The 10432-nt window shown below is 46.3% G+C and overlaps 1 protein-coding gene across 1 annotated transcript in view; it reads right to left on the reverse strand.

The window, feature by feature from the left end:
• The window catches only part of EEPD1 (endonuclease/exonuclease/phosphatase family domain containing 1), a 92429-nt gene extending 83147 nt beyond the window's left edge, over positions 1-9282 (reverse strand). The window contains exon 1 of the mRNA XM_038392471.2: positions 7865-9282. Coding sequence (XP_038248399.1) covers positions 7865-8724 — 860 coding nt within the window. The 5' untranslated portion in view covers positions 8725-9282. The remainder of the gene's footprint in view (positions 1-7864) is intronic.
• Between the last annotated feature and the right edge of the window lie 1150 nt (positions 9283-10432).

Below are 10432 nucleotides of genomic sequence, written 5' to 3' on the forward strand. Positions count from 1 at the left end.
TCTATGATCCCACCCCCAGCCCATCCATTCCATTTCCATCGCCATTTAGTCTCTTTCCCTCTGCAAGGATCTGTGGAGCATCTGTGGGGTCAGGATGAACCAAATAATATCATGGAGGCAACTGATCCCCCTTCCAGTCAATAAGTCAGTGATTTCCATATGGAGGGTACCCTCCACATCGGTATCTTGGGAGCATGGATCAGGGCCTAAGTTATTATTTCGCTACATCCACTCTTTATGGGCTGACTGCCCCCAACACGCAGTAAAGCCAATGGGAGTTAAGGACATTCATGCCCTCAGAGAAGCCACCCAGATCTTTGCAGCATTGAGCTCGATAGTCTTCATATAATTCTGCAGCCAAGAACAATGTGCCAGATCCTCAGCTAGTGCAAGTCAGCACAGCTCCTTAAGAAGACACAGTCCAAGGATCTGGCCAGTAACTTCTTGCTGCATTCCCACTAAGATGATATCCAGCATGCATTTACATCAACTCTGCAAACTTCTATTTGCCTGGGATGAGTAAAATGACATTTGTTATTTTCCCCTCATCATATTAAAGAATGCTCCTTTTTACCCAGGAGTCTTTGTGCCTCAGCTGTTAGATTTCCATGGCAATCTTGCAAAGCTAATTCACATGCACAGTTCATGAAAAATAATTCACTTATAAATTGCATATACAAGAGTTACAGTAAAAACAACGCTTTTCTTTCTTAAATTGGTCTTGAAGCTGCGGAAGGCAGGACTTGCTAAAATATTACAAGAGGGATCCCATTTTATTCTTTCACCCTTACTCTTTATTAGTTTGGTCAAATTATTTGGGTCATGCTTCTTTCCTGCTCTTTTATTGCAATGCAGTTATTCTTGGCTGTGTTCCACCATATCATTAGCATGACTGAAGGAAAATAGAAAGATAAAGACACGCCTTGTTACTCGGCAGGGTCACCAACTGTTCTAGCAACAAAACAAAAATAACAAACACAAGCACATGGTGTTTGATGAGACTTTGAAACACTCTTGTTTGTTGACCAGTTAGTGCCTGTTATACTACTATCAGAAAACATACAAAGGACTTAAGAAAAAGTTATTTGAACCCTTCAGGCGCATGCCCCTCTCGTCTTTCCATCTTTTTTGGAGGGTGAGGGGGAGTGGAAAGGGAATGCAAACTGTCAGGCTTTTCCTTCAGCCTCCTCCCCCAGCTCTCCGTGCAAAAGAATTCAAAGAAGAGTAATAAAACAATTGTCTCTCATGTAATTACAGTGCCTCCCATACCTGTTAGACAAGGTGCTTTGGGAAAAAAACCAAAACAACCCTCTCTCCTTTCCCCCCCCATCCAAAAAAAAAATTGTTGACAGCTTTTCGTGTACAGTAAAACCACATTACAAGTTGTTCCACCAGGAAGACAGATTAAGAGTCTGGGAGTACTGCATGTTTGTTTTCTAAAAAAGAAACAAGTGACAAACTTTGGTGCTTCTGAAGTCTTGAAAGCAAAATCTGGATGGTCTAACTGAAGAGATTCCTTAGTTGTACATGTTTCTATGATTATACAACTTGAGTTAATGTTGGTTATATATTTTATATGACTAATAGGAGCGGACAGTTCCAAAAGATTGATTAAAGTGAGGGATCAAAGTGGACGATCAAACATAGTAATCTGAGTTCCAAGTAGACTCCTTCCATCTGAATCAGATGCATATGCTCCGTGGGATTTAAGCCTTAGTCTTGGCACTTTTTTCCTGTTTTTGAGAGTACTAGATTTGGCTTTCAAACCCTGTGTCATCTTAAATTTGCCTAATGACAAAGTATAGCCAAAAAAAAAAAAAAAAAAAAAAAAAAAAAAGGCCCTTTCAGGGTCACTAGTACTACTCAGTATTTTGAAGTACAAATGTTCACTTAGAACATTTAGTTTAAAAGATGCTGTTTCCTAAACTAAGAAGATTACGAGTGAACCCTCTAGCGAGTGGTTCAATGAGAGGATGCAGTATCAATATATTCTCTGTATCAACACAAATTATACATGCACGTACTTAAATCACACTTCTTGATGTAACTGCAAATTGCACACTCTTTGCACATAATAAAAGGGGCTGAAAATGTGGTATACACTAAGGAGCAAATCTTAAACCCAGTGCATGCCCGAGTAGCAGAGCCAGGTTCTGGGCAGATTGTGGGGTGGAAAATGGAAGGAACTCTCTCCCCTCCTAATCCAGGTCATGAAGCAACCCTGATTCAGCTCTCCAGCTGTTCTGCAAAGACTACTGCAGCCCAATGGCTGAAGTAGGCTCTATATGGTCCATTTTGAGGCACCTACCTTCCAGAAGAAAGGATGGGAGGAGCCATGAAGTAGTGTCCTTCTACAGTCCCTCACCTTTGCCAGCCTTACCATGCTCATCTTGAACCTACTCCTGGAATGTTCACAGATAGGGGGACCCTGTGAAGCTAAACTGTGCATCACACAGGGATGTGTGTGACCCTCTGGAGACTGTCCTGATCCCCTAGTGATATGTCCACACTTCTGAAGAAGGGTACGGATTTGAAACTAATGTGGGCATGTACTAGCACAGGAGTACCCAACATATAGCCTGGGGACCAAATACAGCCTACAAAGCTTATGGATGGATTGTGTTTTTAAGGCACAGCCAGGCAGAGGGGGGTCATGCTGCATTGGAAGTCCCAGGAGATATATTGGCTGATCCAGAATTGAAGTCAAGAGAACAACACATCTGTAAGTAAAGCAAGTCAAGATCTGACCCATAAGTCAAGATCTGGCCCACAAACAATCAGCAGCATACAATAAATACTGAGTTATCAAATGCATCACTGAAATACAAGATTCACCACAGTATCATGATTTTGCATAAACCTCAAGACCACTGACCACCTAGAATTTACTGTCACTGGAGTATAGCCAGTGGGGGCTAACAAGAAGGACCCTTTCATTGCAGAGACTCCAGAGCAATGCTGCATTCTCATGGACAGTATACTGACTTGATGTATACTTTTTTGTAGTACTTCAGAACTGTTCAGCACACCCTGCCATGCCACTAAACCACACGAACGCAACATCTATGCTAAACTGAAGCTATGCTATTTAACTATTATTGTCAAAGCCAGGGCCATACTGGTGGGGATAACATTTTTTTTCTTAAAATAACCATACAGAATACCCTCTTGACTCAGTCCCATAAGCAGGACTTTACATATAGCACATTTAAAAGAAAAAACAAATAATGGCTTAAACACCGATTGCTGTTAGCACATTTTCCAATTACAGAGTGGAGAGGGTTAACTGGCCTAACTTACATGGGAAAAAGAAAAGGAGTACTTGTGGCACCTTAGAGACTAACAAATTTATCTGAGCATAAGCTTTCGTGAATGAGCGAACGAACGTGAACGAAAGCTTATGCTCAAATAAATTTGTTAATCTCTAAGGTGCCACAAGTACTCCTTTTCTTTTTGCGAATACAAACTAACACGGCTGCTACTCTGAAACCGTACATGGAAAAGCTCTCAACAAGTGAAAAAATAAAAAAAAACTTTCCTGACTCACACCTAACATTTCATTCAATGTTTTATGAAACTGTGGCATTATCTCCCCACCAACATGTTCATTAACTATCTTATTACCTCTCAAAACCAAATTCTGTTACTTTAAATCTTTCAGAAGGGATACTAGCTGCTCTAGAGCAGTGGTTCTCAACCTTTTTTCCTTTGCGGACCCCTAAAAATGACAAATGGAGATGCAGACTCCATTGGAAATCTATTGTCTCTCTATATAGTTGAATTCTGTTCAGTCAATTTTCAGACTAAGTCTTTCGCAAACCCCTTAAATATGGTCCACAGGCTGAGAACCATTGCTCTAGAGTGCCCGCATTTGCACTGGGGGACTAAGGGCAGGTAGGGGATGGAGATCTGCATTTTGATACAAAGAACTCTAACGATCTTTAAATAAATCCTGGATTTGTGAACTAGGTCTGCAGAAATGTTGCAGGTTTGGTTAACTTCACTATACATTTGATACTTTAATCCAATCACACTACATGTTCTCCAGCACATCAGCCATGTTAATCTCTTCCAAAATTGCTGAAATCTCTCTAGTCCTAGGAATGAAAATATATGCTTCTCATTCTCTGCATGCAATGCTAACAATGGATCCCTTTCATATATGTAACAAAGTGTTGGCGTGGGGGTGTTACTGTCCTTCCTTGTTTTTGTATAACAGTAATGGATTTGGTACAGCTGATACTAGAGCAATCAAAGTGCATTCCTTTTGCTGCTATTCTTAAAGAACCTTAGCACTTCTGGGCCTGAGTTAGATATTTTTTTTCTCATTCTTAAAGAGATTACTTTCTAGTTGAATGTGGAGTTTGACCCTTTCTTGCTCTTTCTGTAACCAAAGGGTGTATAGTACTCTCTCTCCCTGTATTACCATTCTTCATACATAGATTATGCAGGGCCTGAACGGTATTTATAATAACAAGGGGGGACCCTCACCTTCTGTCCTCACCTGTTAGGGCAACTGGATGTCCTATATGCTTAGTAAGCAGATATGGACAGTAATTTGGCCAGGGTTGACAGTTACTGAAAGAAGCTGTTAACAGAACTGCGTGATGGCTTGTGTAAAACCATCTGGCGGTCTCAAAGCTACTCCCTGTGGGCTGGTCATCAGAAAAACAGCACCACAGACAAAGGCAGCTTTAGAAAAGTAGACTTGATTCTCCACTGCCCTGCACTTTGTGCAGACCTTTACCCCTATGCAAAGTGAGTGTAATCTTGATTTGGCAGTGTTTTATACTGACTTTGCACAGCACAGATGTAGAGGACTGTACATGGTGCCAAGCAGTGTAGGACCAGACCATCAATAAGCATGAGCAGTTCTCTGGGTGCAGAGTACTCCAGCCCCTTAGACAATATACTGTAACAAGGAAGTGTGTACAAGATGTTCATTTATCTTAATATAGCTGCGCACAAAATACATTAGCAACTTGTCATTCACAGCATGCATGCATTCCTGCAAGCTAAGTGATAAGGCTAAATAGACTGCAAATCCACTGAACAACAGGTGGAATCAATGCTTGGAAATGTAAGTGACAAATGTGATCTGCTCGCTGTGCATTCTGAGCTACTTAAACATTCACCTTTGTGCCTCGCTCATGTCATTGGACTCAACAAGTGCTGATAAGCCCTCTGTGTTATATTCATGACTGAGCAAGCAAGAGTTGAATTTCCATGGCTCATTATTATTGGAAATTAATCTAACTCGGCAAGGATTAGTCTGCTGGGCACTTTATCACTTTCCAACAAGTACATGACTGGAGACCGGAATTTAAATCTTTCCACTAATACATAGAGCAGGGCCTGTTGCGGAGCTCAATGAAGTCAATTTTACAGCAGCGAAACTCCACCAACTTCAGTAGCACTAGTATGAATGAGAGGAGATTCTTTCCCACTTGCTTCCCAAGTACTGAATGACCTATTGCTAGCATTGCTTAGCTATACACTCTAGTCTTTCTCACTTCCTTCCAGACTCTGATTATCCACATATGTGCTCCTGATTAGAAACCATTCAGACCATACTCTGTGAGAGTAACTGTGTGTGTACATAGTTTTGAGTGCATGTTCAATGTAAATGCCTAAACTGGTCTACAAAAATGGAAAATTAAACGTTACATTAGCAATAGGCTCAATCAATACTTTGGGGAACATATTTTCAAAGAGAGTCATCTAAATCATATTCATAATGTGAGTACATATTTTGGGGTATTTGTACAATTATATGTGCAAAATATACAAGTATGCATATAATTCTCTATTCTGCATGCATAATTACATGTGCACATTTTGCAAATGCAACTTAATTGCCTGTTTTTAAAAATTTGTGCCTTGATTTTCAGAGTTTGCTTAGCACTCACAATTCCTTCTGAATTCACCACTGGCTCTTTGAGCTAGCTCAATGCACAGAAGTTGAGGACACTCAACGCGTCACAAGATCAGGTCCTATGTAATCAAATTACTTTCCTTTCAGTACTGGAATTTAATCATCCCGAGATTAGTGAGTATTACTTAGTTGCATTTGTTTGTTTGTTTCCTCAGCCTTTTGTGTTCTCTCTGGCCTTCCTTTTGTCCCATTTATTGTGGTTTTCTGATATCCCTTACTTTTCCACTCTATTTCTGGCTGCTTTTGACTTACAGGTGAAAAAAAAAAATCATTCTCCAGTGGAGTTGGAAATGACTGACTGCCACACACTGCTGGTAATGGTGATGATTTTTTTTAATATAACCAGCAAATAAATTAATATCACTTATGCTCTCCTCCGACTAAAAATACTGGCTAGTAATTTGTTTGCAACAGGAGATTGACCATGGTCAAAGGAAGGCACAGGAAATATGAAATAGCACAGAGGTCAAGGAATACTAACCCCAGACCAAAAGTGTTAAGCTGAAATGGGCAGCAGGACATCCGAACACTCAGTGGTTTATACCATTTCATGCCCACATAGCTTTCTTGCTATCAAACCATGGCATGCCTGTAGGAAATAAGCTTCCTGTGTCAAAACACTTGGCTCACCAATGATACGTTGCAATGCAGGAACATTGCAGCACAGCCTTGTCATATACTGTTACTCCAGAACACTTCTCCTGCCTATTGCCATGGCTTTATATTTTTTCTAAACAAAACAAGAACTACAATATAGTGTGATAAAACATACTGTATTTCTAGCTAGCCTGACCTCTGCAATCACATAAACAATTACCATTATTCAACTTGACAGTACAGTTTTGAAAAAAAAAATAGTGCTAGTAATCCTGCACTAGATAATGGCTTGTCAGCACTTCCCCTCTCCCCAAAATATCTCATTTTCAGATGTTTGAGGGTCATCCAAACAAATTTGTTTCGGGTTAAAACTTGCAAGGGAGCAAAGTTTGGTTTCACAACATTGGACAACACAATCAGATCAGCTGTTTTTTTAAGTTGCGGAAGGAGAGCTAGAAAGAAAAGTTGTTTTCAGAGTTCTTTTGCAGTTGTATGATAGGAAAATCGCTTTAAAATAGAGAGTTTAGCAAGCAACTATTTATCATAGAAATGTATATAGATCCCCATCATCCAAGCACATGTTTGTGTTACCTTAATGAAACAGTTACAAAATATGGCACAACCTCTTACTCTTAAAGAACTATTTCATGACATTACTAAAGGTCAGTCCAATCTCTGACCAGACAAACAGGTCTTGAACTGTGCCCTTAAGCTCGCTAAAACCATGGTTTGGCAGACTGCCTGAGATAGGAGGTTCCAGATGCATTACTCTCCGCTCCCAAGGCTGCTACCAGTCATAGGGGATTCAGCATCAGACAGACAAAAAGAGATGTAAGCAGATTGCAACCACCTTTACCATGACAGTGTCCCAGAACATTTACACCATGAACTGCACCTGTGAGTAAATGACTACTGCACAGCACAGAGCAATGATGTGTGTCCATAAGACTTGCTATACTGTACCAGATGAGCTGCAGCATTCTACACTGGCTGAAGATCGAAGCATTTCTGAATTGCCTAGGTAGTTACATTACAAATATAATCTGTTTCATATTCACACAAAACTTTCTAAAGGAATTTAGATGCCTGGTCTTGTACTGCCATGACAGAGAGAAACAGACAGTATGCCCATCTGATCTTTCCGTAATACACCATTCCCAAATTATGCACTAACCCACTAGGTCCAAAGCATTGAGGGACCACCCCCAGTTAAGGATGAACCAAGAAAAATGGGGGTAATACATACAACGTTGTGAAGCAGTAATGAGGATCAAAGTACACAGCTTTTTGGAAAGGTAAGCCAAGTAAGGCAATGTCATTTGAGCAGCTTACCTGTTCTCCAGCAGCGTCATGCACACAACCTCTCGCACGCCAGGGTTGTTGGCTTTTTCAACAGAGCAGCTTTGGAGATTCCAGGTAGCCACCCTCAGCACAGGCTTGCCGTCTCTCATCCCGCCAAACATCTCCACCGAGGGGCGAGTGGATATGATCTGGGTGGGGCCCCCAGGTGGGAAATCCAAGTCCTCGCTTTGGAGGCTCAGAGAGGTGGGGCTGGGGTGAGGATTGACGGTGAAGCTGAGCCCCCCGTTGGTATTGGTGGAAGGGGGCCGTGACCTCTCGGTGAAAATCTGGTGCCTGATTTTGTCCAGGAAGGAGGAGTTGATGCAGTCCATCTTCACCAGGTCCTCGATGCTTCGGAAGGGCCCGCGCTCCCGGCGGTAGTCCACGATGCCGTGGGCTATCTTCTCCGTGACGCCACGGATGCTCATGAGCTGGGCCGGCGTGGCCGTGTTGATGTTGAGCCTGGCGGCGGCCAGGTGCTGCGGCGGCTCGGGGTTGGGGTCCTTCCTCAGGGAGCTGGGCGAGTGCTGCGCCGAGCTGCCCTTGCTGCTCACGCAGATCTCGAACTTGACCTGCTCCAGCCGGGCGGCCCCGACCCCGCTCACCAGCGCCAGGTCCTCCACTTTCTTGAAGCCCCCGATGTACTCCCGGTACTCCACGATGCTCTGGGCCACGGGGCGGGTGATGCCGGGCAGGGTCATCAGCTCCTCCTCCGTGGCGCTGTTGATGTTCAGCCGCTCCTGGTTGACCAGGATGTGGCTGAAGTTGCACGCCGCGCTGAACTTGCGGCTGTGGCAGAGGTCCGAGGGGTCCCGGGGGATGGAGCGGTGGCAGCCCAGGTTGCCGCCCATGGCCGGCGGCGCGATTCGCTCCCACCCCGCGGCGCGGGCGGCGACTCTCCTGCCGGCTGCGCGAGCGGGGCGAGCTGCGGGCTCACGGCAGCGCGGGGCGCCCGTCAGGCGGCGACGCTGGGCGCGGACTTGTGCCCCGGCCCCCGGCCCGCGGCAGCTCTCCCGGCCCAGCCCCGCATCGCCCACCAGGGGGAGGGGCCTGCAAGCGCTCGGCTCCGCACTTGGCAGCGGGGCGCGGGCTCCGAGCAGAGGGGAAGTTAAAAATATCCCCGCCCCCTGCCCGCTCCCCACACGGCAACCTGCCCCCGGCCGGCCGGCCGGCCACTCTCCTCGCCCGCAGCGTGGCCCCGGCCTGGAGGGGGAGAGAGCGCGGCGGCGGCAGAAAGGGGGGGCGCCGCGTCCGTAGCCAGCAGCCGAGCCGCTGGGGGTGCCTCCTTCCTCCCCGCGGAGTTTCTTTCCCGCCCGCGGCTGCTTGCGGACTGCGCAGCGCGAGGCAGGGGAAGGAGCCTTCTCCTCTCCCGCCGCCGCCGGGACTTAGCCAGCCCCGCATACAACTCGCCGCGCCCCGCCTCTCCCTCCCAGCCCCGGTCCCCGCGCGGCAAAGGCGCTGCGGGCTCTCCCCGCCGCTGCCTTCCGGCTCAGACCGCCGCGGCCCCTTCGCTTCCCTCCGCGGTGCGCATCTGCGCTCCCCTCCTTCCGCAGGGGAGGAGGCGCCAGCGGCCTTGGCCTCCTCCTGGGCTGATCACATGGGCTCCCTCCCGCGCGGAGCCCAGCCTGCGGCCGCAGCAGGAGGGAGGGGGGGGGGCGACAGGTAGCTGAGCTGGGGGGTGGCTGCTGAGCGCGTCCCTTCCTTGCCTGGCGCAGCCCTTTGGCTACTGCGCTCTCCAGGCGGTGTCGGCAGAGATCTCTCGGTCACGGCTCCGCCGGGCGCTCCTCACCCCCCCCCCCCGGGTCCTTTTCCGGGCGCCTTGCCCGAGTGGCTGGGGGGCTCGGTCAGAAACCGTGGTGCAGGGGGGAAAGAGCGGGCAGAGAGTCATGTCCACGCGTAGAGCTTATGGCATAAAGGCGCTGCCTTTTCCGAGTGCTGCCCAGACACGAGCGAATGGATCCGACTTGCAAACCCGTGCTCCCCGCGGCCGGTGCTTCCTGCCCGGAAAGTTGCCGTTAATCTACCAGGGCTTTTTTGATGATCGCAGCATTTGGACGGCAGCCCTCCGGGGTGCCCTTATTGAAAAGGACTTGTCTCCTGGCCCAGATCCCCGCTTAGACATGGTAGATGGCTGATCCCAGCATGGCTTGTTGGAAATCGGCACATTTTCCAGGGGCTTGGTAAGCCTTTAACCTGGGGTGGTATGTCCAAACTTTGCAACATAGGAGAGCCACAGTGGCACCTTATATGTGCAACTTTTCATCTTCAGCCAACCAGAATCCCAGATTCCATTGTTCTGCATGCTGTGCCAGCTCGGAAAAAGATTGTCTCTGCCCCAAAGAGTTTACAGGCTGTGGCATCACAAGTGGGTGTAAAACTAATTGGAAGGAACAGGGGCAGAAAAATGAAGAAAAGAGCAACATATATTTATGGATGCCAGCTATGCGCACAGATAGATTAAAATGGCATAATACAAATAAGTATTTAATATAAACATCAGAAGTGATTACTGGCCCTCTATGACAACCTAATAAAATAAATGAAAGAAAAGGAGTACTT

This window comes from Dermochelys coriacea, chromosome 2 (genome assembly GCF_009764565.3).
Source record: "Dermochelys coriacea isolate rDerCor1 chromosome 2, rDerCor1.pri.v4, whole genome shotgun sequence".
Lineage (NCBI taxonomy): Eukaryota > Metazoa > Chordata > Testudines > Dermochelyidae > Dermochelys > Dermochelys coriacea.